At 48.2% G+C, this 26,865-nt stretch overlaps 1 protein-coding gene across 5 annotated transcripts in view; it reads left to right on the top strand.

Moving 5' to 3' along the window:
• Smyd3 (SET and MYND domain containing 3) overlaps positions 1-19,836 on the top strand; it is a 522,086-nt gene extending 502,250 nt beyond the window's left edge. For all 5 annotated transcript variants that reach the window (XM_055608843.1, XM_055608855.1, XM_055608861.1 and 2 more), the window contains 2 exons: positions 6,302-6,410; positions 17,632-19,836. In XM_055608843.1, the coding sequence (XP_055464818.1) occupies positions 6,302-6,410; positions 17,632-17,733 (211 nt within the window). In that variant the 3' untranslated portion in view covers positions 17,734-19,836. The remainder of the gene's footprint in view (positions 1-6,301; positions 6,411-17,631) is intronic.
• The last annotated feature ends 7,029 nt before the right edge of the window (positions 19,837-26,865 follow it).

The following is a 26,865-nucleotide window of genomic DNA, read 5'->3' as shown; positions in this document are numbered from 1 at the left end:
TTCCTTCCTTCCTTCCTTCCTTCCTTCCTTCCTTCCTTCCTTCCTTCCTCCCTCCCTCCCTCCCTCCTTCTTTCCTTCCTTCCTTTCTTCCCTCCCTCCTACCCTCCCTTCCTCCTTCCTTCCTTCCTTTCTTCCTTCCTTCCTTCCTTTTTTTTTGTGGGGTGGTGTTGTCTAAAAGCTGTAATGTAAGCTGTATGTCATCAGGGTACATGACTACTGCTCCAAAGGCTGTAGCCAAGGAATCCCAGATCGGCACAATCCCAGATTGTAGATGCTGGGGAAGCTCTGCAAAAGGAAGGGTCCATGCTCTCTAAAGTGGAAAAGCAAGACCCAGTGACCTTCATGGTTTTTGTTTTGTTTTGTTTCAATTAAGAGAAAATTGTCAGATATTCACAAAATTACAGTAATGCGATGCACCTTCATATCCACCACCTGGCTTCTGAGAGGACCACCATTTTATCCCTGCCTTCCCCAACTCTTCATGGGTGAATTGTCCTCAAGAAGCTTTGCCTTTGAACCTGTGTCTTGCTGCCTTTTGTTACTTGGGGAATTTCTCAGGCTTGAGTTATCAGACTTCGTGCTGCCCCAATGCTTCCCTTCTCTCCTTTAGGGGCCAGCTAACACGAGTGTCCCTCCTGTGAATTACCATAGATATGTGCATTGGTCTTGCATTCAGGTTAGCTGATCCAGAGCCAGGGCTAATCTTATCTTAAATTACTGAGTTATCACTTCTAGAGTTTCTGTTGCCAATTTTATGTAAATCTGATATTTGCTAATATCTTTTCTTATATTTAAATTTTCAAAAATACTCATTATTATTATAGATACAGAGTCTCTCTACCTAGTCCTGGCCATCCTTGAACTCACTCTGTAGACGAGACTGGCCTCGTAATCACAGAGATCCCCCTGCCTCTGCCTCCTGAGTGCTAAGATTAAAGGTGTGTGCCACCATGCCTGGCTTATTTTGGTCCATTTAAAAGTCTCTCTGAGAAGCTAAATGTTTTAGTACAAAAGTTCTGCCTCACTTCTGTGTTCCTTTCTTTGGTCTTCTGACAGTTGCCTCCTTGTGCACCTGGTTATAGTTTTGCTGAATGCAGCGTATTGTTGTACAGAGAGATTAAAGAGATAAGGAGCCTCTGGATGCTGCTGCCGTTCACAGAAATAGAGTTTTGCTACTAGCAATCAAGGCAAAAAACGCATCACCTGAATCCGGGCAAGGCGTGAACTGGGTCAGTCTTCCACACCGTTCCTAGGCTGTAGTCCGCCAGGAGCCACTGATAAAAGTCTGGCGTTTACTCAAGCGCTTCCTCCTTTTTGAATCCTCAGTGTAGGTTGCTGAGTGTTCTTGTACCGGAAGCCTCCTGAGCCATTGCTCAGCTGCCTGGCCTTCCTGGCCCTGACTCACAGGGAAAAATGGCACCGCTCCGCTCATAAGGCCTTCCAGTCCTTTCCCATAATTGTGAGTCTTTAGGACCCTGCTGCTTCCATGGTCTGGCTCACCTTCAAACAAGGTTTTACAAATATTTTGACCATTTTGTCTTGTTCATAGCAGGAGTCAGTCTGAAGCAAGCTAATCCACCATTGCTGGGAAAACGGATTCTGCAGAAGATAGTTAAATCACATCTCAGACATTACATCATTTAATACAAAACAGGTGGACATTTCCTTAAAGCTCAAATGCATCCCATGTTCGGGTTCCTGCCGTTATCTGAGAAAGGTCTTTTCACCACTGCTCTCTTTGAATCAGGGTGCCCCAGGCTGTGAGTTACATTTGCATATTATATCTCTTAACTCACTAAGTCTGCGATGCTCCACCCTGTCATCTCCCCCCCTTCCCGCCATGACCTGTGAAGGACCCTGCTCAGAGGTCCTGTGCATTCCCACACCCTGGGCTCAGCCAGCTGCTTCCACACACGCCTTTATCACTTGTGTTTCCCATAAAATGGAGTTTAATTTTATGGGCTCCATTAGATTCTGCTTTGGTTTGTTGGTTTCTGTTTGGTTTGGCAAGGATGCTGTGTAGGTAATGCAAAAGCACTTCAGCAGTGGCCCCATCAGACAGCACTCAAAGTCTGCTTGCCCCATGTCAGTGACTGATCAGTGGCGTCAGCTTGCAACAACCTAACCCCACCCCTGGAAGCCTCCCCACCATCCTTTCATCTAGCAGCTTCATCTACGGATACATTTTTTCCCCCTGGATCAGATTTTTAGAAGTCGCTCAAGCTCCATCACCATCCTGCACCTCTCAGCTAAAATCCATCCAGCTAGAGCTGTATATCCATTCAGAGACGCAGAGCCAACCGGCAGGTTAAGCTCTCGTTTCAGGACCAGCAAATGCTTCGCGGTCAGGTCTTACAAACAGACCTGAGAAATAAATGCTTCTTCCTGCGGTGGAAATACAAAAGCCCCAGCACAGCTGAGGCAATCTCGAGTGTCCCTGTATCACATGGAGAGAGCTGGGCGTGCAGCAAAGGCCCCCTGCACAGGGCTGCTCTCCTCTGGGTTCTTTGAATTCTCAAGTATTCCCATTCCCTGTTCCCCAGCCTCTGCTGAACCGTGAGAGCAGCAAGACCTCATGTGCCTACAGCTGGAACTGAAGCTAGTGTATATATGCGCCTCCCTCCTCTCTCCCCCTCCCCCCAGCGCCGGGTTCTCTGTTCAGAGGCGTTCCCCCTGTTTCACCAGAGCAGTGCTAGGGCAGTTTCTGCGTTCTCTGCCCAGCTTTCTGGGGTGTGGGATTGCTTGCCTTGTTCCTGTGAATTAGAACATCTGCAGTGCCCAGATGAGTAGAGTACCCTGCCAGCTGATTGTGGTGTTATGTACTTCTCACGTGTTTTTGTCAAGATGTTTCTGAGTCTGGGGGACGCGACTGTGTGACTGCTGTGTCCTAGCCGGTCCCCAGATGCTGTTGAACCAACTCTCTGACCTTGTTCGTCTCAAATCCTTCATTTTTTTTAAAAGACTTAAGACAGCGGCCACCGTCTTTGACACTAGGGGCCTCTTCTCCAGTTCTCCATATTTTCCATCTGGTGATGTGTCTTCCTTCCCCTCAGTCGAGTGTCACCTGATAGGAAGACCTGGGCACTCGCTAAGTCTGCAGTGTGTGGCCTGGCCTCAGGTTGCTCCCCGCCACATCTTCGTCCAACCTCTCCTACCCTTGGTAGAATGACCTGCCCCTTCCCAGGTGCCACGGGCCAGGCCCAGCACCCATCCTTCTCTCCCTCATTCTGCTCCCCAAGTCAGTGTGGCCCTGGCCGCTGTGTCGGGAGTGGGGAGGGACACTCAAGTCCCTCTCTGTGTTGTGACTTAGTCCTTATTTCCTCAGCTCAGCTCTGTGTTCAGCAAGGGTGAGAACACAGCACAGACCTGTGCAGGTGTCTGAAAGCACTCGCCCCAGAACCCAGCCTCCCACAGCCGCGCCTCCCCCCTTGCTTTCACACCCTCACTCCTGTTCCACCCAGCACACCTGCAGGCTCCCTGTGCAGCCTCGTTCGACACCCCGAGAGCCCTGTTAGGTGAGGGCCAGCAGACGCTGCCCTCTCTCATCGCTTCCCTTCGCAGGAGGTTCACGAAAGCCTACATCCCAAGTGGACCACCCAGCAGGAGTGAGCCTCCCCCAGGGCTCCCGGGGTGCTGCTCCAACCAGTAAGCTTACCTCTGATTCCACAGGTCAGCTGGGAGACCTCAGGAACAGAAGTCCCCAGCACCCCCTTCCTAAGAGCGGGCTCACGGGATTTTGTGTGGGCGTCCCCCCCCCATCACACACACACATAGGAACCTCCTGCTCACCCTCTCTTAAGAAACTCTACTCAGTTTTTAATCTTCCGGTGACCGAGGCAGGTACCCGTCACGGAGTAATTATCTACCACTTTCTCTGCCATCACAGAGCCGAAGATTTTCTTTCCCTCCGCTCCCTGACGTGACAGACACCCACTTAGCGAGAGATTATTAGTATAAAATTACTTTTTGGCCTTTAAATTTAACTATACCGTATTCACAGCAATAAAATCAAATCCCAAATCCAGGTGTGCTTTTCAGGGAACGTGTCCGGGGCAATTACCTTCTGATAATGGCCTCCTGCACTCAAGCCTTTTGTCTGAGGATCTCAGAATCGTTTCCATACAACCCCATAATGCTGTTCATTCTGGAAGGGACAAGCACTGAAATGGTTGACCTCGTAGCATACACCAGAGATGAAGGGGATCGGGGACCCAGGTGTCTGCTTTTGTTCTCCCTCTCCTCCCTTCCTGGGTCTTCAAAGCAGGCACGGCCCGCCTTCTGTGGCACAGTGCTTGCCCCAGCTTAGCAATCTTACCTTTTTAAGAGCACGAATGGATGGCTTTCCACATCGCATTGTGCAGAGAGGAGCTGAATCAGGGAAACGAGGTGCAGAGGATCTGTTACCCAGGAGATCTTAACTATGGATTCAGTGGGCTCCCGCTTGAAGGGCAGCTGAGGCAGAGCCACAGCTTAGACACGGGGCTGGCCCTTTCTAAGTCAGCTCCTGGACTGTCTGTGTGGCCACGGGCTATAAAGACAGGAACCTCCCGTCTCCACGTTGGGTGTATGTCCTGGTTGGACTCTCTCTTGTTGTCTAACTAAATGCCCCTCCTTCTTCCATTTCTACAGCCATTCCAAGTTCTTGGGAGCCAGCCTATCCCGTGTGTCCTTCTCCAGTGCACCCAGCCCCCCATCAGTTCTCTCCATTAACTTCTGTATCATTCTCTCCTTCCACTCGGGTCAACAGATTTGAACTGAATATAGAGCTCACAGGATTTGGGCACTAGATCACACTCCTTCCTGTAATGTTATTTTAACCCTTGTGTGAATGTTTATGTCTGGTGGGATCATTGGGTCTTGAAGGAAACGCTCATGTTTGTCCAGTGTGTTTTTTCCCCTCAGGCCTAGGCGTAATCCTGCATTCACATACACCAGAAGCTCAGTATTTGCTTAGAGCAGCAGCTCTCAACCTGTGGGTCACGACCCTTCTGGCAAACCTCTACCTCCCCCAAATATTTACATTACGACTCATGACAGTAGCAAAATCACAGTTGTGAAGTAGCAATTGAAAACAATTTTATGGTTGGGGGTCACCACAACATGATGAACTGCGTTAGAGGGTCGCAGCCTGGGGAAGGTTGAGACCCGCTACCTTAGAGCCTATCAGGGGCAGAAGAGACCATACTGTAGGGTCCAGTATGAATGACACAGTCCTGAGCCCTCATTCTCTGATCCATCACCATACCACCATGTGTGGCGCTGTATGCCCGTGATTGTTTAATCGCCAGCCTGACACATCGGAGATGAGCCTCTGGGCACACCTGCATGGGGTTGTCCACAGGTCAGCCGGGCCAGCCTCGGAGCAGGTCTAGAGGGAACTGTATTGATTGCAGATTGACACAGTATTGCCAAGTGTCTCAAGCTCTGGCCACTGCAATTTCCTGCCGTGACAGGCTGTAGCCTGGCACCGTCAGGCAAATGAGCCCTTTCTCCCTTAAGTGACTTTTGTCAGGGTGTTTTATTGCGGAAACAGGGAAAGAAACCAAGACAGTACGAAAGACCTCAACTGTAAATTAAGTTCCTGCCCCGTGTTGGATGCTGTGAGAATGCACTGCAGACTGGGCACCTTAGCCAGTGGTCCGAGAGTGTGAGCACACGGGTGCTGTGGGCAGGGTGAATCACGATGGGCTCCCCAACCGGGATCCAGTCAGAGGGCTTTGCAGAGAATGCATGGCAGCCTCGATTTGGCATCAGAGACGTGCTCGTGTATGTTGAAAGCATCCGGGCATGCCCGAATGCTGCTTCTCCGAAGGAGGGCGGCATCTGCCTGGATGGTCATGTGGCCATCTTTGGAGCTATCCCCTTAGATGATGCCGGCCCTGTGCCCTCCGTGAGCTGTGGGCCCATGCAGCCCATGGCTAAGTGTTCCAGTGTAGCAGATCTCTTCATTTATTCCACACATGTGTATCGATGGAGCTGAGCTAGTGTTGGAGCCTCATGGAAGAGAACCAGGGTCAGCTTCATAGTCCACAATGCAAGGCAGCGTTCTCTACACGTAACCCTCAGGTCCAGCTGGGTTTCTCTTCACCATGACCCCGTGACCTCTCTACAGAAGGTGTTCTGGGGTCTGAAGAAAGCTTATACATCCCCTCCCCTCGGTATTGGCTTCCAGATCACAAACTCATCTCCCTCCAGGAGCTCATTAACACAGCCGGAGAATGCCCCACTTCCCAGTCTTCCGAGGAAATGCTGGCTGCTAGGCGAGAGCTACTGACACCATTTGCCCTTTGGTCTCTTCCAGGATCTTTTTCCCTGGGAGCCACCCCGTCAGAGGTGTGCAGGTGATGAAAGTTGGCAAGCTGCAGCTCCATCGAGGCATGTTTCCTCAAGCCATGAAGAACCTGAGGCTGGTGAGTGTGCGAAGAGTCGGGTTCCACCAGGTGTACCTTTCTCTAGCTGTTGCCAGGCCTCTGCTTCTACACGCTAAACTCTGCTTTTAGCGTGTGAGCACACACGTCCAAGCGTGCTAGTAGGTGTTTAACAACCATCTCTAAGAACTTTTGTAACACTTGCCAGTTTCTGCCTTGTAATTCATTTTACACTGCCAGTATAAAATCAACTTGCTTGTGCATTATGTGTGTGTGTGTGCGCGCGTGTGTGGAGGCCAGAGGTCAACTAGGTATCATTCCCCAAGAGCCATCACCGTGTCTGGGGGCTCCCAGTGAGCATCTCGGATTTTGCCCATCTCCTTTTCCCCAGCACAGGGAATTCCAAGTTCCCTCCTCAACAGCCAGCTTCCAACATGAGTCCCAGGGCTTACACTCAGGTCCTCATCTCTGCATGACAATCACTGAACCCACTACACTACCCCCCCCCAGGCTCCTAGTCACGATAACAGTCACTCTCACGAACCGGTGAGATCCTCAGGACACCACTGCACATGTGCCCTGTCCCATAATTCACCCTTCTCCACACACAGCCTCTGGACACAAGATTGTCTTCTCGTGGTGTGGGAGACCTGGCCATCAGGCCTTGCCCCACTCACCCCCCTCCCCCACTGCCAGGACAGGCTATTTCCCCTAGTCAGTGCTGCCCTACTAACTCTCAGGTCTTTACAAAGCCATTTCCTCTACTGTCAATGTACTTCCTGGCCCACTGGGCCCGGCAGGCCTCTACCAGTCCTGCAGGGCTCAGCGTCAACGTCTTTGTTATCTTGGTTCTTACAAGCCTTTGCTGGCTCTGCCAGTGGGGTACTTTCGACATTTCAGTGGGGGGGAGCCACCTTCCGAAGCCCGGCAGCCTAGAAGTCACTGTTCTCATCCTTGTAACTAGCTCCGCATCAGGTGAAATACCCAAAACCAAAAATGTGTTCATTGTTGGAGAAAGGGGAAGGGAAGGAGTGAGAAAAGCCAGGACGGCCTTCCCACACCTCGGAACTTCCTCTCACCATTTCATGGCAGTCACGTGCTCATCTAGCTCCTGCCCATAGGCTTTCCTGGAGAGCCATTGATATGTGAAGGGGGAACTCTGGGCCTCAACACTCATGCCTCGGGAGAGCTGTGGTAGAAGGATTGCATACTGCAACAAGTCTTCTCAGGGAGTGTCCAGGGGGACTGAGCCCACACGCTGGCATTTTTACACACAGAAGGTGATAAATGCCTAAAGGATTATTAACACCAACTTGTGTTTGAAGGCAAGCCACATTGTCTGCTTCTGATCTCTAATTGACACCAGCCTTTAGCCAAGGAGAGAAACACTGGGGCTTCCTGGAAGTGTCCATCTTTTCCTGTTCTTCTTCCTTGGGCACTTTTCCCAGATGGATGGAAGGAGACCCTCCTGCTGTCACCGGGAGAACGTCCCTTCTGGTATCTGGTCAGTGACATGTCAATCACTCAGTCCATCTAGACAGAAGACACTATGATCTGCTCAGTGAATGTTGCAACAGGGGACAGTAATGTATCGAAAGTTTCCCCTCTGCACATGTGGTGTCACAACTTGTCACGCGAGTGGGCGGGAGGGAGGAAAAGAGACATGAGACATGATATGTCACAAGTGTCGCTGATGCTATCCAAGCCCCTGGTTCTGATACTTCTTGAATGTGGCCTACTTAGTAACAACAGGTGTGTGCTGTCACACAAGAAAGAGAGGAGACAGAGCTAGAGAGACGGCTGAGCGTTTAAAAGGGGCTGCTGCTCTTCCAGAGCACCTGAGTTCGTTTCCCAGCACACACTTTAGGAGGCTTACAACCTCGTGTAATACCAGCTTCGGAGGATCTAAGAAGAGGCAAGGAAAAAATGATGGATGAAATGCAAGCAAAGTGATTAAACAGTCTTAAAGAAAAATAGGCATAAATGTCCCCTTTAGAGGGTCTAAACCCAGTGGTAGCAAGGACCTGGGGAGGACTTCTGGACTTTGGCAGGCAGGAAGACGGCATCACCCTGCTGCCCCCTTCTAGAGTGATGTCAGGAACACCCAGTTAGAGCAAGGTTTGCATAAAATTCTGCTTCTCAAAATACCCATTTTTCAGCTGAAAATCACTCACCACACAGAGAACCAGTCTTACTCTTTAAAATCAGCAGAAGCCAGCTTTGAGATAGCAGAATGCATTAGAGTCACCTGACAGTGATTTTTACAGCAGCCTCGGTAAAGATGCTTCAGTGATCAATTACAAACACTATCAAAACAAATGGAAAACGTAGAAAGTCTTGATGAAGAGAGGGAAGATTCGAAGGAATGAACAGAAATGTAAGAGCCTGGAAGTTCAGGAAGCAAAATAAAGTGGACAGGAACTGAGTGTGGCCTGGGAAACTGAGGCAGAATGATAGGATCTACCCCCTGTAAGAGCAATCACACAGGGGAAAAAAGCGTAATAAATTAAAACTGAACATAGGCCTTGGGGTCCTGGGGACCAGTTACTAGTGATGTTAACCTTCTGCTATCAGACTCCCAGAAAGAGAAGAGAAAACAGGATAAATAAAAAAAGTACTCGAAACAATAATAGAAGCATCCAAACCAGAAAAGAAAAAGTAAACATGACAAAACCTTACATGGTGAGAGCACACATAACATTATAACGAATAACTTAATTAGCAAATTAGTACAATCTGAAATCAACATTCGTAAGTCATTTGAAGTTCTATATACTGACAAAAGAAAGAAATTGAATTTTTCATTTGTAATACCATAAAATTCTTAGAAATTAACTAAAATGATGAAGGAAAAATGTTAAAATATAAAGTGACACCTCATGGTTACGGATCAGAAGACCAACGATGTCAGCACTGCTCAGCGTGATACGCACAATCCCATCAAAAGCCAATTGTCTATTTTTTTTCTTTTGCAAAATAGAAAAATCAATCTTAAAATTCACATGGAAACTCAGACACACACACCCCCAACAAAATAGCCAAAGTGAATCTTTAAAAAGAACTAGGTTGGAGAATTCCAATTCCTGATTTCAAAAATGAATGCAAAACTACAGTAATCAAAACACTATGTTACTGATGTAAAGATGGATACATAGACAAATGCCTACACAATAAAAAATGCAGGGGACCCTCTCGAATATGGAAAAGTAGTTCTCAGCAGCGCCACTCAGTAAGGAAAGGACAATCACTCCAGCAAATGGTGTTAAGAGAAACTGATGTCCACGTGCAAAGGCTGATGTGAGAGTCACCTAACCACATACAGGAAGTCACTCAAATGGAGTAAAATCCTAAACATAACAGCTAAAACTACAAACCGATTAAAGCAAAGAAGGAAAACCTCAAGACATTGAGTTTGGCAACGATTTCCTGACTGTGACGACAAAGGCCTGGAAAATTTAAGGCCTAGTGGTTGACAAGTGGACTTCATCAAAATTATAAGCATTCTGCATCAAAAGGCAGTCTGCCAATGGAGCAAAATGTAACTAGAGACACACACAAGGGTATTATTCAGCTCTACGAAGAATGAAGCTCCCATTGCTATGCTATGATAAACTCTGAAGGTATTACACTAATTAAACACAACAGGCATGTGCTATAAATTCTGCATATGCGAGGCTCCCAGAACAGACAGAGCGGTGGTGACAAGAGCCCGAGGAACACACGGGATAGGCGCCTGTTATGTAGCAGGCACACCTTTACAGCATGGATGGCAGACATGGTTGCCCAGTAGTGTACCTCTGGTCAGCACATCTAACGAAGGCCAGCATGGTGCCTTAGCTAGGGTTTCTACCACTGTGACAAAAACGCCATAACCAAAATCAACCTGGAGAGAAAAAGGTTTATTTCATCTTACAACCTGTAAGTCGATCACTGAGAGAAGCCAGGACAGGAATCTAGAGTAGGAACCTGAGGCAGGAGCTGGAGCAGAAGCCACGGAAGAGCATGCTTCCTGACACGCTCTTCCTGGATTACTCCTTTGCTTTCTTACACAAGCCAGGATCACCTACACAACCCACAGTAATCCTGCCACATCACTCATCAGTCAAGAAGATGCCCCCACAGGCTTGCCTACAGACCAGTCTGGTGGGTGCATTTTCCCAACTGAGGCTCCCTCTTCTCAGATGACTCTTAACTTGTATCAAGTTGACATAAAACTAGCCAACTAACATGGCAAATTTTTTTTTAAGTATATATAAAAATACATATCACTTATATATTTTACTGCAGTAGTTTTCCCAAGAGAGAGAAGACTACTGAATTTGGCAAAAGATATAAAACTAAGTAAATACCCCTCTCCCAAATTAAACACGAAGACATTCGCACCTAGGTTCATCCCTCAAAAAAAAAAAAAAAAAAACTGCAACCCAAAACAAATCGTTGCCGGTAGCAGGAGGACAAAATCATTCCTTGCTGACAGGGGAAGGACACCTGAATGAGAGTGGTTTGCCCGAAATCCTACAAAATAACCCATGGTTTTCAAGAGTATTAGGAGAAAGAGATTGTTAACCCCCAAACCTGAATTCAGCAAAAACATCTTTCAAGCACTGAAAAACAAAAACAAAAACAAGCTGTTCACAGCTGTAGGAAAATTAAAAGTACTCATCACCATCAGACCTCTCCTAAAAGAACTGTCACCCAAATTCTCTAAAACAAAAGAAAAATCACAGAAGAAATAATCTTTAGGCATCAGGAGGAAAGACTACAGTAATCAAAAATAGGAATAAGTAGGATTTCCTTCTCCTTTTCAAGTTTCTGTATTGACAGTTGAAGCGCTCATTGCTGGGAAGGTAGAGGCAGTAGGATGAGAAGTTCAAGATCATCCTTACCTACACAGCAAGTTCAAGGCCAGCCTAGCTACATGAGGACTTGTCCCTACATCAGTAAATTCTTAAATGCCATGTTAAAATAGGTATGGTAACACGGAGGCAGAGGGGGGGCGATTCAAAACAGAAACAGACAAAAAATGCAGAAATAACAATCAAGAAAAAAATTGTATATTTACATTCTAATGTAGTAATAATGACATTGTAATGATATAGTCTATATGAATGATCTAAATCAGTGGTTCTCAACCTGTGGGTCACAACCCCTTTGGAGGTCAAACAACCCTTTTACAGGGGTCGCCTCAGACCGCCAGAAAATGTAGCTATTTGCATTCTATTCATAAAAATAGCAAAATTACAGCTATGAAGTAGCAATGAAAATAATTTTGTGGTTGGGGGGTTACCATAAGAGTGAGGAACTGTATTAAACAGTTGCAGCATTGGGAAGATTGAGAATCACTAGTCTAAATACTCTGAAAGGCAAAGACTAGTAGGACAGATATATTTGAAATGACCCAAGTATGTGCTGCCTATAAGAAACTCTTTAAATATAACGTTATGAACAGAGTAAGTGTGAAAATACGGGAAAAGATACATCATGAAAACATAATCAAAATAAAGCTGTAGTGGCTGAATTGATATCATATGCGTAAACTTCCAGGCAAAGAAAACTTTACTAGAGACCAAGGGCATCATATAATGGAAATGTCCTTCTACCCAAAACATGTAACAATAAACATAGTTGCATCAAAACTAGTTTCAAACAGTGGAAACAAAACCAGGAAGAGCCCTGCCCTGGAGCCCCAGGCAGGACGATTAGTTGGAGACCAGTCTGGGGAACCCTAGTTCTCTGGGTAGCATAGCAAGACTGTCTCAAAACCCAACCAAACCTGTAGACCTGACAGAAAACAGAAACCTGCAAGCACAGGTAAACACGAAGCCTCTGACTACAGCTGATAAGGACAGTTAGCCAGAAATTGACAAGGAGAAAGGAAGATGTATTACTACCAGTAGTGATGTTTATGAAACTCTACTCAAAAAGGCAGACTAAAGACCCTTTGCCAGTATGTAAAGCACGCTTGTCACAGGAGAGCACGTGCCGCATTCTGAGCCGGTAAACAAACGTCAGTTAATGTAAAAGGTTCGTAAGTGTGGGGCTCAGACAGAGTAAGCTCTCTGACCTCGGTGGAATCGGATCAGAAATCAGTCACAGTACTTGGAAACAGAAGCAAACCTCTCTGTCCCTCCTCCGTCTGCTGTAGCCTGTCGCACAGCGCAGTGCAACCCAGGTTGTGCTTTCCAGTTCATTCACTCGATGACGCCTACATCCGGGGAAGATGTTTGACCCCTTCAGAGTCTCGGGCACTGTGTCCATACCTACTGGGTTGGTTCTGCAGAGATGGCTCAGCAGTCAGGAACATTTACTGCTCCCGAGAGGACCCCGGTCCATTTCCCAGCGCCCACATGGTGCCTTACACCATCTGCAACTCCAGCGCCGGGGGTCCATTGCCCTCTCCTCGCCTCTAAGGAGACTAAACAAGCATGCAGTGACATGCCTGTGTGCAGGCTAAACACGGAACACAGAAAATGAAAATAAATTCTTAAAAACATGATTATAGTACTATATTAAAGATCTTAGCAATAACAACTCGTGTGTGTGTGTGTGTGTGTGTGTGTGTGTGTGTGTGTTTTGCCTGAAGGCATGTAGTGCCCATGAAGGCCAGAAAAAAGCATGAAACTGGAGTTGCAGGTAGTTGTGAGCTATTTATGGGGGCTGGGAACTGACCCCGGGTTCTCTGTTAGAGTAGCGGCCCAGCGTCGTTAACCCCTGAGCCACCACTTCCAGCCCCAACAACAGCAGCTCTTTCTGGCATGGTTTCCGCCGCTGACAGCCCTGAACTCACCACATCTGTAACCCTCCGTGTGGGCATCCAGCACTCTGCTTTCCCTGTGATGATCTCACGGACACGACTGTCCAGCAGAGACAGAGCCCCGCTCACAGCAAGGGCCCTCCCTGACTTGCTGGAGCTGCTGGGAAGGTACAGGGTAAATGGGTAGACAGTTGCTCTCTCCAGGGAGAGTCTGCCCCACCCCCACCCTGAGCACATACCCCTGAGACCTGACCCTCCGAGGGAGTGGCGTGGGGTCTGCAGGGAAGCTTTGGGGTTTCCTGTTGCCTATTGCAAAGAGGTTCAGTGGCCCTGGGGCACAGCTCCATGTACCCTCCTGAATGCCCAGACCACCTCCTGTGGTGACACACTGCTTTCATCTTGGAATGGACAGATGAGGAAAAGTCGCTGCACTGTCCCCTGTAGTGACCTGATCTGGAAGCTCTCATCTTGCATGTGTTTCTTTTCCTTCTGATTTTTCTATCCATATTTAAATCGTGTTCAGGGAAGTCATTCATTGCATTCCCCAGGCTCACAGTAGAAAGCATATGAGATCCTTGATAAATGTAATATATTTATATTAAACATTAATGAGAAAGCCATATTATTTCCAACTTTAAATCATGATTTGATCTCATTCATTTTATTTAACACATGGCCACAATTCTAAAATTACTTTTTAAAAAAAAGATACGATGAGATGGAAATCAGTTCTGGGGGCCTTTTCTTTATTTCTCGGAGAGCCCTTGCCTCTCGTGTGGCAAACAATCCGCATTACCATTTCCGGTGTGACATTTAGAATCTGTAGGTGGGTGCCGCGCATCCCACCGGAGGCTTCAAACGAGCCCTCCTCCATTCAAGATTGTACGCAGGCTCCTTTCAAGTGAGAGCATTAAAAAAAATAATAAAATAAAATTTAATAGAGAGAAGCTTTCCCCAAACCAAGCCTGCTTCAGTTTTATATTTTCCCTAATCTGTTTTATACGCCACTACAGGAAATTAAACTGGAATTGTTCCCCCCCCCCCCCCCCCCCCCGCACGCATGTAGCTGAGGGCGGGGAGACTCCGAGCTCCTGGCAACAGCTTCTCTGGCTCGGCCAAGATTTATTTACTGAAGCTTTGGGGGTTTTTGTTTGTTGGTTTTGTACGGTGGATTGGGGGGTGAGGTGAGAGGAAGCGTCCTTCGCCCTGCAGCTGAGCGGAAGGGGTGTCCTAAGCCCACTGAGGGCTTTCTGCCATCCCGGGCAGGTATTTTCCTCAGGACCATGGAAGACACAAGTGGCATCCAAGACAAGCACCAGATGTCCTCCATCTTCAGGTCTGCCTGGCCATGTCCCATCATTGACACCCACAAATACATGGAAGTTGCTGGCAGACGTTCTTTCTCCTTTCTGCCCATCACTCTTCCATATATGACCACCACCCAGGGAAAAGCATGTTTATTCATTCTATCTAAGCTCTGGTTTCCACATGTGTGATATACTCTGGTTCTTTCTCACCCTTACCCCCGCCGCTACTCGTTTCACCTTAGACTGTCCCCTCCTTATACTCTTGTCCTCTGCTTCTAGCCACCGGGGTGCACGGGATTCCAGAACACTCGTGCCCTGCCCCCACATGACCCTCATGTTGAGCTCACCAGCAAATGTGAGGACACAGCATACAACCATCATTTGACCCCTTCCCCCAGGGTCCTCAGGCTGTCTAAAGCTGTGTCCAGGAGACTCTCCTCTTCTCCATCGTCACTACAGTGTCCACAGCTAGAGGTTACACAGGACAGGCCGAGTGGACACTGGGGTGAGGCCAGAGAGCTGGGCATTCCACTCTGCCTCCTCTTAGGCCAGTTTCTTCTGATCAGGGAGGATGTCTGGCTGGACATTTTGCCCTGCCTACAGAAAGCCATCTTGGCACTGTGGCCACGAGGCCAGGTGGTGGCGGCAGCCCTGTTGCTGGGTCCCGCAGCCCCGGTGTGGCCATAGGCCCCATGTCTCCAGTGGAGTTTGGCCACCTGCCCTGCTATCAGATGGCAGCTCTCCCCCTTGAATACACAGGAAAATTCTGGTTAGGACTGGAACTGCAGAGGGATACTGAGAAAGACTGGAACAAGAAAGGTGCTTGTGAAAACACACATCAGCCTTCCACTGTCAGGGCGACAAGCAGATGGAGTTGTCCTTTGGTTGTCAGTCAAGTCACAGGCAGGCCCAGGTCCTCCTCGGGGTGGAGAAGGTGCGGACACCCCCCCCCCCCCCGCGGGGGCAAAGCTTCCAGTCTGCCTAGGAGCTGTGAGAGCACGCCAGCAGAGGGCACTGTGCCAGCTGAGCCATTTCTCAGGGTGGTTGCAGGGCCAGGTCCCAGAGAACCTTCCCTTCTCCTCTGCAAAGCCTCGCCAGCCTGAGGTCTGTAGAGGCGGACCCGACAGCCACGGCAGCTTTCAAGTGGGAGAATTTGCCATGAAGGATCTCTTCTGACCCAGAAGCCTCTGTAATGACACCATCATACAGGTCTCCGGCAGGTCCAGCACAGCCAGAGGGGCCAGGGCGACCTTGGCTGCCTGCAGGGTGGGGCAGCTCCGGCTCTCCCCTCCACTCTAGCAAGCCCTGCCTCAGGATATGTGTGGTAACTGCTAACTGCAGCAGGACAGACAAGTTCCCTGTGTCTGCCCTGGCCCCTCCTATGGGCCTGGCTGCCAGAGCTGTCACAGCTTTCTTTCAGTTTTGAGGGAGAAACAGAAAGACAGACAGACAGGGAAAGTCTGCTTGTTTTCTGTTCCTTAAGTCTAGAGGGAACACCTTTACAGAAACAAGAGAAGAAGCCAGGAGCACAGGCTGCCAGCAGCCATTGGTCTAAATGCTCTGTTTGCCCTGCCTTCAGTCGGCCCTTCTGTAGAGGTGAGGGTGTGCGGCTTGATGAACGTAGACAGGACTGAGGGGTTCGCACTGTGAGGCCCACTCAGCACTGTCCAGCTCCAAAATCTATATAGCTTTAAGGTGTTTGAACCCAAGGATTGCACTCGTGAGGATTTATCTCAGCAAATACTTAGCAAAGAAAACAGCAGAAGAAACACACACTAATTACACTAATAATAACAGCGTAAAGGAACCCGTAGACTAGAAGATCTGGGTAGTATCATAGGCAAAACCAGCTGGCAGTGACCTAAATTTTCAAGAGCAGTTTCTGAAACAGTGTCTGTAAACATGGTGGAGTTGCTCACACCAAAAAGGGGTCATCACTCGGACTTTAGGAGTGGGTGTGATTGTAGGAGTTACTGCACCTGTTCTCAGTGGGGTACGGGTTGGAGGGTTAGGCTGTCCTGGTGCTTCACAGCCACCATCGCCACGTCTTGAGGGGTCTCTGGGGCACAGACACACCGGATACAGTAGCTCTGGATTCCCTCCCTGTTCCCACCCTGTCGCCCACGTATGTGATGCTGCCGTTGGGGCTGTTCACTGCTCCGCAGCCAACCATCCACAGACTCGGCAGAGCGGAGAACAGTAAGATTGCATTCAGCGTTCTGTGTCAGGAATTAGAACTGAGCTCGGCGGGAGCAGTGTCCAGCTTTTCCACAGCGCCTGGCTGGCTGCGGCCTGGACACCCGGGTCATCTGAAGCCTCGCTGGGTATCCGGTGTCTTGGCTTAGCAGAGTTAGTCATCCAGAGCCTCTCACATGGGCCTTCTGCACATGGCTTGGCCTCCTCACAGCTTGGAAGGTGCTGTCCCAGGAGCAAACGCTAGTGACCGAGGCAGAGACTTCTGGCTTTTAGGTTGCTAACTTTATTTCTGCTGTCCTCTCCCACCAGCTCAGCCCAAGTTTCAAAGTACTCCAGAGGTTGAATTTCAAAATTTAGTAACAGACTGAACATGGAAGCTGAAGGAAGGGATCATCAAAATGCCACCCCTGTACCGGCATCTGTCACAAAGACAACGTAGAATATGCGTGCCCTATACATAGTGATTAAGAACTCGTAGGTGAGAATAAAATACAAAACAATAAAAATTTATCATGAGGCAGAAAGATGGCTTGCCACCAAACCTGGCAGCCTGAGTTCTATCCCTGGACCCCGTGGGTAGGAGAGAACCAGCTCCTTCATGTCCTTTGAGCCCCTCCCTACAAGCACACCATGGCACACACAGAGCCCTCCACCCCCCAACACAAAATCAATAGTTTTAGAAACTGCTGTGGGGAGGATACCATTTCTTCTTTTGTGCAGTATAGTGGTCTTAATGGGCCTTACCAGGTCCCGACCCTAGCAGCCCAACCCTGTTCACCGGTATAGCCACTGAAGATGGTGTCAGCCCAGGTTGCCACCGGTACAGTCCAGCTTTCAGACTTCCCGGCAGCACCCATGCCACCTGTAGTCTGGTTTTGTGAACCACAGAGCTGCCATCTCCTTAAAGACCAGTTGCTCAGCTGTGGGCCTCGGGGAAACGGGGAAACTCCAGGCAGGGGCCTGTCCCTTCTGAGGTGTTAATCTGCCACCTCTCCTCTCTCCTTAGGCCTTCGACATTATGAAAGTGACCCACGGCCGAGAGCACAGCCTGATCGAGGACCTGATTCTTCTCATGGAAGAGTGTGATGCCAACATAAGAGCCTCCTAAGGACAGCTGGGGGGGACAGGGGAGGTGGCGCGCCCTTCATCGAACGCCTTACCGAGGTCGCACACCCTGTGACGTCTGCTGTGTGAGCCTCCTGTAGAGAGCACCATTGTGTTTCTGTGGGTATATGTGTTTCTGTGGTGTGTCGTGAGAACACTCATTTGTGGTAGAGCAGAACCGTGATCATAAATACAGAAGAGGAGTCGAGAATGCCATCTGGCAACTTGGCTTCACCTCCTCACGGGTGATTTTCGTGTTTAAGATCTCAGCATTGGAAATAAAACAACAGGCAGCTCTCAAGAGGCAGAGGCAGGTGGGTCTCTGTGAGTTGAAGGCCAGTAAGGTCTACGTAGGGAAGTCCAGGACAGCCATGGCCTCTGTAGAGAGACCCTGTGTCGAAACCAAAACGGAACAAAAATAAGGTGGAATAAGTTAAAACTTCCTCTTTGGATGTATATAGAGGTGATTGGATAAAGGTAATCATTTTCACATGTACTCTGAACACAAGTGTGTGTCCATCTTATCAAGAAGCAGATTTTTAGTTGCTCTTTTATTTTTATTGCTATGTATTAATTGTGCTTACTAAAGTGGTTCACTGTGATATTTCAATATTTGAATACTCGTGTACAACATGCAGCTATCAAAGAGCAGATCTGGCCTCCCTTTATTTTTCTGCCCCCATGACTCCCCATTTCTCATACTCACCCACCCCAGCCTATACACACAAGGGAGAAAGTGTGGTACTTGTCTCTGTCCCTGGCTTATTTCCCCTCATACCATTTCCCCCAGTTCTGTCTGTCCTGCTGCAGATGACATGGTTTCACTCTTCTTTAAGGCTGAGTAATATTCCGCTACTTACAGGCACTTTGTGCCTGTTGGTGAGGACGTAAGCTAATCATAGCATCCGCCATTATGAGTGGCCTCACAGTCGGCACGGACAGGCAGGCGTGTTTGGGGTTTACAGGTTTGATTTCCTTTTGATGTATACCTAGAGGTGGGATAGGTAGATCCCATGGTAGTCCTACTTTCACTTCTTAGATGAGCCTCCATACTGTTGCTCTGGTTTAGGGACCCAACAGCAGGGTATGAGAGTTCCTGTTCTCCATGTTCATGCCAGCACTTGTCACATACCGGGTTTTGCTGGCTTTGCTATTGGCTTTAACCACATTTTAACTGGTGTACATGATGTTTCACTGTCTCCGTTTCCCTGGCGACTGATGGTTTTGATTGTGCCTCATGCACTTGTGACTGTTCCGAGCAGCTGCTCATTTTGTAATCGGAATCTTGTTTTTTAATTCCTCACAGGATAAATACACTATGTGTTATGGATATGAACTGGGAAGATGGCTGGCAAACAATTCTCTCAGTTCTGTAGATTGTCTTTTCCTCTGTTGTTTTGCATGCTGGGCAGAACTTCAGTGTCATTGTTTCCCTGTCTTTGGTTTTGCTCCCTTTGCTTTTACAGTCATTTAAACAACAGTTCCATTTTCATCTCTTGCCTGCTTTCCCTGCACACATTAAAAAGACCAGCTACACACCCTGCAAGGTTTGGACACCTTTGTCGAGAATTATCTGGCTCAGTGTTCGAGCTCACTTCTGGGCTCTCTGTTCTGACCCACTGCTCCATGTGTCTGTTGTTACTCTATGACCATGCTGCTTCTGCCATCATGGCTCTGTAGTATGTCTCAAAATGAGGTACCGTGATGCCTCTGCCCTCACCCTTTCTGCTCACGAATATTTGGTCTGTTCTGAGTCTTTGGTGAAGGAGCAGAATGTTGAGATGTTGTCTTTACTCCTCTGTGATAAATAACTACATATGTTATTACTCTCTGAATCCCTCCCAACACAGGAATCATTATCCTAAATCCTAGGACTAGGCCATCTCAGACATTACTGGTAAATGATAAGTCTCACATAAAAAGAAAAAGATACTGAACTCAGCTCTTTGTGTAAATCGTTCTTGTATTTTATAGTTCTTTGTGTGTGTTAATATTTTCTTAAACATATTTCTTCTGTAATTGCTTGAATTTGTGGCTCAGTGTGTTGCTGGGCAGAGCAGAGAGCTCTACCGCCCTGTAGTAAAGCGTGTTTTCATTCCCATTCAAATTAGACTGGCCTTCTCTGCTTTTGTTGTCTTTTCTATTCCCCAAGCCTTTGGCCTGCTTCTCTGTCTTTCTGCTTTAGATGAATAACAAAAATATTATCATCGTCCAAAAAAGTTGAGCCTCATATGGCTCACTGGCCCTGGAACAGTGTGGTCCTTCACGTTTCAGTGAGATTCTGAGAGTAAAGCAGGCCGTGGGCTGCTGCAGATGGAATGGTCCTTGGATAGTAGCCTCCCTCCACTCCTCCTGTTATAGGGTACAGAAGTAGGGTGTCAAGACAGAGCCCAGAGTAGCGACCCTTGGAGGGAGGGAGGCAGACACTGTCAGAATGACACCCGGTTGCCTGAGCCTGAAGGAATAGACCTTACTTTGTAGCAGAGAAAGATGACCAAAGGAAGCGGGGAGCCACCTGCCAAACATCTGAGGCCATGGACACGGGCAAGTGTGCAGGACCAAGGCCTTTTCCTAAGGGTGTTTCTGCTCATGCCCCAGCTGTCAGGCGGCCAGCACATCCCCACGGCACGCCTTGTCTCTGCTAACCACAGTAGCATACAAGATGGGGATCTGAAGACTGTTTCACAAGTGAAAAAACAAGTCTGAAGTCAGATGACTGTAATTCCCCACCCCAATTTGCTAAGTAGTTCTGAGAGGACCTTGACCTCGGCCCTTTGGAAAGGCCAGTTCTACCCAATTCAACAAATATGCACTAAATGATTCTGATGTTTTCAGGAAACGTGAACACAAAGGCCAAATAAAATGTGCATGATCTCAAAATGTAAACCGTATCAGTTAGCTTCTCCTAGATAACAAACAAGCCCAGAACGCAGAGGCTCAACATAACTCTTTTGAGCTCACTCTGCTGTAGGCCAGCAATTTGAGCTGGATGTTTCTGGTTTGTCCCAGGGTCATGGCTCATTGATGCCGTTGGTAGGTCACTTGGAGAATTGGAGTGGCTAGATGCTACAGCCCCTTAGGTTAGCTAACCAGCTGTGTCCACATGCCAGGAGAGTTCCAAGATCAGTGAATCAAAAGACCAGTGCTTTTCAAGCCTGCTTTCATCACAGTCCCGTAGGCCTGTGCCAACCTCAAATCAGGGCATGGGTATATGTCTCTGCAGAAACAGCTACAGGCCCACTGCAGAGGCATAGCCATGGCAGGGGGTGTTCCCATCCATGCCATTCACCGTAACAGCCCTGAAACTATCTCATGTTATTAGTGGACTTAGTGAATACGGTGAAATCTACACTCTGTACTTCCAGAAGCAGACCACCATAACTGACTATTAGAATCTAGATCTTGAGAACAAAGCCCATCAGCGGACTCTCTGGGATACTCATCAAATAAAAAAAATTAACTTCCTGCATTTTGGAAAAAAAGAAAGAAAAAGAGAGAAAGAAAGAAAGTAAAGAGAAATAATTGTTTGGTTGGTTGTTGTTTTTCCCCCCTTTGATTCACTAGGGAGGTACAAGGCCCCAAGAGAAAGTTGGGGGAGTAACTTGCATGGTGCATGGGCAGAGTTCATGGAGAGGATGCCGTGCTCACCAGCTTTCTGAATGAAATTTATCAGTCACTGATGATCCTGGATTAAGAGATTTGTCTTCACGCCTCCTAGAGAAAATCCGATGGGCTTTGAAATCTCTCTCTTCCAGTCTGCCGTGTGCAAGGGTGCAGGTACCCTCTGTGCACCCAGTTTTAATAAAAAGCAAACATTTAAGCAATGACAAACATTTACCCAATAAAATTACAGCAAAATAATTTTGGCGAAGAGGGAAACGGTCAGAGAACACAATTTAAAATCCGTATCACTAGTGGCTGAGGATTGATTGCAGCCCCAGCCTCCATGAGGCTGTTTCATTAATCCACAGTCATTGTAGCAGCAGGCTTTTTTCACATCAGTAACTTGACGCCATTAGTCGCTCCTCTGGGATGAGAACACATTCAGACTGAAAATGAACACGCCGGGCATAATTTATAACCGTGCCACATGAATGCCAAGAGTGTGGGGAGGAAGCTAGCTGCTTGGGAATCCACTCATGGTGGCTACCGAGTCCTCACTTCCTCTAAGCAGGAGGCAGACGGCGGCAAACCACAGGCCTCCAGTTAGACCAGCTGCAGGGAGGGAGGGAAATTCCGTGCGGGAGCCAGATGCCTTGAGAATTCCCTCCCAGTCCAGTCAAGAGAAGATGTGCCCACAGTCCCCACCAGGGTCCTGCAGGGAGAGGGTTCTGGACATTGTCAATGAAACACCGTGAAATCTTCAGGGCATGTAACCACTGAAGGAAGCTTCCGGGTGACATCGGACTCCTCTTTCCTCTGAGGTCTATGAGAGATCAAGCTGGTGGGAGAACAAGCTACACCCTGCGAATCAGGACACCTCTCTGACATTTTGGGCTTTGTAAACATCAGGATGATTCTCGCAGCGAGTTCACCATTAACCCAAAGCAGTGGGAGCCACTTTGCACTCCCAGAAATTCCCAGGCTCCAGCATCGTCCCTCAGCGGCTGGGAAGATGTCTCGTTCCTCTCTCCTGCTGTCCTCCCCTTCCTCCTCCCTCAGAGCTGCAGAGGTGCCTCCTGGGTGCTTGCTTCGTCACGCCCTCTTGAAACGCCTCTGCTCAGAATCTGAGAGTGGCTCCCCATTGCTACCCCGGATCTTGTCTTCCTGGCTTGAGCTACAAATCCCTATCTTCCTGGAGTCCGAATGAACCCTAACCTGCCACAATAGCTGGTCTGCTTTCCAGCCTCAGACCACAGCCTTTGTCAGGTCGTGTGTGTGTGTGTGTGTGTGTGTGTGTGTGTGTGTGTCTGTCTGTGTCTGTCTGTCTGTCTGTCTATGCATGTGTGTAAGAATGTCACTGTAGGATCTGACTCTAGAAGGGAGATCATGAGGGGAAACGGAGGCTTGAGGGGATTTAGGGAGAAGGTAATCACGTATGTATGACATGAACATGAAAGGGAGAGAGGAGTCAAAAGAGGGCCCGCCCACACATGTTCAAACCTAAGTACATATAAGAATACCACAGTGAAGCCTGCTACTTCGCATGCTAATTGAAAACAAATTCTAAATAGTAACTGTTGGAACTGGAGAGACGGCTGCTCTTTCCGAGGACCCGAGTTCAATTCCCAGCACTTACGATGGCGGCTCACAACCATCTAGAACTCCAGTTCCAGGAGGTATGACCCTCTTCTGACCTTCAAGGGTACCAAGCACACATGTGGTACACAGATACCCAGGCAGGTAAATGCTTACACATAAAAAATAGTTTTTAAATTAATTTCTTCTTTTAAAGTAAATGTAGAATAAAGACCATAAGTCAGCCTGCACTCCTGTGACTATTCTCCGAGGAAACGATTGTGGGGCTTTAGCTCCCTGGTATTCTTCAGGTCTGTATCTTTTACTTAACTTGATAATAAATTGTCTCCATTTTATTGACACATTTTATCAGACACTTTTAGTTCCACTGCTCTCACTGTGAATTTACAATTCTTGTACTCATCACTAAAGGATAAAAGGAAAGGAAAAAAAAAAACAAAAAACACTTATGGTGTTATACTTTCCAGGAAATCCGTCCTTCTCTTCCAAGCTCAATAATAATGCCTCTCCGGGAATGTTAAAGATGTCAGAGAACTTTTATTTCTTTTTCCTTGCTGTGTATTTTTCTATCAAATTTTCCTGTTTTGCTTGTACTGGGTTCCAGCTTCCACAGCTATCTCTCCCTGCATCTCTGTTTATAATTTTAAGTTGGATTCCACGCACCTGCTCTGTCCTTAGCCTCCTGTGGTAGAACATGGGTCCTGCAGCGGAGCCTTCTATCAAGACAGTGAAAGCACAGGCATGGGTCATTTTTGAAACATGGGAGATGTTCAAGGACAGTAGAGGAAAATCCAGGCTGATGTGGAGATGGGCTCTCGGAGAATTAGAAGGACAGCCTTACACAAGCCTCGGGAAACCCAGAAGTCATTATTCAGCGAATGACCTTGCCATGAAATTTAGGATCTCGAGATCAAAAGCAACTTGACTGAGAGCCACAAAAACAGAAGAAACAGGCTTAGATTTCACATGCTGGAAATAAGTATATTATAGAAACTGGAAACTAGAGAATAATTTTATATCATAAAAGTGGGAGGAGAGAGGCTCATGAGCACCCTCCGCTAGCTGATGGGGAAACACTAGTTTTCCTTCAGAATGTGGTTCCTGGTAGGCCTACCAGGCTCCAGATGGTGCCACAGCCAAGTACTTGGGCAGGGCAAATTGGACGCAATGGGAAGGAGGAGGAGGGGCTTTCCATAGGAAAAGGGGGAGATGTGGCAGAGGCGGATCTGTGAGGAGTTGAGCAGGAAAGTGGGGTATGTGAATATGATTCAGATACGTCATGTCCATGCATGAAATTCATAACCTATACATTTTTAAAGTGACGTGCTGTATTTGGGTAAGAACCACGTCGAGTCTAGAGGTGAAAAGTGTGATTTCTGAAATCAAGACGGGAGCAGCTATTCTAATTAGAAGACCGACCACAGTGAAAAAAGAAAAGGTTTGGTCCGACAGACAGTTTAAAAGCTGCCCCCTGAGAGAGGAGCACACGGGAAGTATAACTAACACAGATCTGGGCGCTACATAAACAAGACGCACCGTACGTAAAGAAAGAAGGGGGAGAAGGCAAGACCGACTTGAACACACAAGGTTGCGAATTGCTCCAATCTGACAAAAGCATTAACCCACCGTTCAGGGGTATAGTGAGCCTCAAGCATGGTGAGCATAAAGAAAAAAAAATTGTAATAGAAGCATCATGATTTTGAGAAAACCTGGAAAAAAAGAAAATCTTAAAGATTTTTTGAGAGAAGAAAAAGTAGTCTGCCTTCTAACAGTTGCCAGGAGGTTCATGGATTAACTTTCATCTGTCTTACCACAAGCCAGAAAAAAAAAAATGGTTTTAGATAATGAAGAAGAACTGGACCCTGGACTATGATACTCTGCAAAACTATCTTCTGGGGATTACAGTAGAGTGAAAGCATTTTAAAACAGAAGCTCAAGAGGAGTTACTAGTCCAGGCCATAGCCAAGCCTGGGAGCGAAGCTCGGTGGTAGAGAGGGCCTTGGAGGGCCTTGGCTTCCGTCCTCACCACTGCAGCGCATACCTGCCACCACGTACACACCACCACACGGTGGGAAAGTGACCATGGATGAAAGACCAGCATTGAAGAAGTAAGTGGACAAGAAAACAAATGAACCGCCCGCGCTCCGGGCTCGGCAGAGGTTCCCACCCTAGTGGCACGGGGTTTCACGTGTGATTCTCTCACAGTTCGGAGTGGTAGCTGCTTTCTGTTGTTAGTAAACTTTGAATGGCTTTCTTATGAAAAGATCATTTATACGTATGTGTGTGCTTGTCTGTATGTGCACACCACATGCATGTAAGTGCCACGGAGGCCGGAGGAGGCATCAGAAGTCTTTAAGCTGGGGTTATAGGTGGCTGTGAGCTGCCTGAACTCAGGTCCTCTGCAAGAACAGCTCTTAACCACTGAGCGGTCTCTCCAGCCCCGGGTTAGCTTCTTGGCCTTTCTACTCTTCCGGTGTTCCGTGTCCCTCTGTTTTCTAGACAGTATTTAGCACAGGTAGGTAAACTTGGCAGCCTGGATGGCGCAGGGGTCACGGAGGCCCCGCCCCCAGCTGGGGAGCAGTTAGCAGCTGGCAGCTGCTGGGGGAGGGCGGGGCTCTTTTCTTTGGGTGTGTCTACTGGCTGGTGGCTCGTTCCCTAGGGGATGACCCGATGCCCACGGGCACTCGGGCAGCGCTGCGTGGACTCAGTGGGTTAATCATGATAGTAACGGGGGCACCAGGCTGGGTTCTGCGGGTACTGAGAGGATGTGGAGGAGAGAGTAGGGGACGTAATTAAAATAAATTGCACGTGGGTGTGAAACTTTCAAAGAATAAATAAAAGCAAGTCATTTACGTTGTTCCTAACCATGCTGCCGCCGTCCCCCAAACGCCTTCATCTTTCCGAAACACAGTAAACGTCCACCACCCTGGGCCAAAGCAGCCAGGGCTGCACTTTGGTTTTCCTGTGCGTGGGGGACAGTTGGAACTAGATGATACTCACCTTTCCGTTTGCCCTATTGTCACTTAGCACAGTGTCTTTGGGGTTCGGCCATCTTGTAATCACATGTGAGAATCACGTTCATTTTCCAGCTGAATAATAGCAGGTGTGCAGAGAGTGGGGTGGGGGAGAACTTGGAGAGAAAATGAAAATTGGTGGGGGGCATCTCTGGGACGTCTAGGGGGTGGTGGTCCTAGCTGAGTCTCCTAGTGGTGGGAGGGAGGGGGGGTGTTAAGGAGCTTGAATTCGGCATCTCCTGTAGCCAGGTGGGACTCCCAGGGGAGGACCTAAAACCTTCAACCCAAAATCTGTCTTAGCTACAAGAAGTGGGGGGTAGAGGTGGAGCAGATAGTGAGGGAGTGGCCCAACCTGAGACCTGCCCCGTGGGAAAGAGCCGACCTGTAAATGCCAACCATACTCTGCTGTGCTGCAGATAGACGCCTGGCACAGCTGTTCTCTGAGAGGCTATGCACAGCAGCTGATGGAAACAGATGCGGAGACCCACAGAGTCGGGGGAGTTTTGTAGAACAGTGGGAGGGAGCCAGAGGGGTCAAGGGCACCATAAAACCTACAGAGTTAACTAACCTGGGCCCATGGGGGCTCACAGAGACTGAACCACCAACTGAAGAGCATGCATGGGGTAGGGGCTGTCTCCAGATCTGTTGCCTGTCTCTAGATCCCTCTCCCCTAGCTGGACTGCCTTGTCAGGCCCTAGTCCCGCTGCAGCTTGAGGTGCCAGGGTGGGTTGCTACCCCTTGAGGCCTCCCCTTCTCTGAGAAAAGGAGAAGGGGAAACAGGTGGGGCGTGAAGGTGGGACCTGGAGAGGAGGAGGGAAGGGGCTGGGATCAGGCTGTAAAGTGAGTTTTTAAAAATAGCACTTGTATGCACACATATTTTTCAAGTCCATTCACCGGCCAGGGGACTTTGGACAGTTCTGAAA

This window comes from Psammomys obesus, unplaced genomic scaffold (genome assembly GCF_907164565.1).
Source record: "Psammomys obesus unplaced genomic scaffold, mPsaObe1.curated_primary_1811, whole genome shotgun sequence".
NCBI lineage: Eukaryota > Metazoa > Chordata > Mammalia > Rodentia > Muridae > Psammomys > Psammomys obesus.
This window is presented reverse-complemented; position numbering and strand designations above follow the sequence as displayed.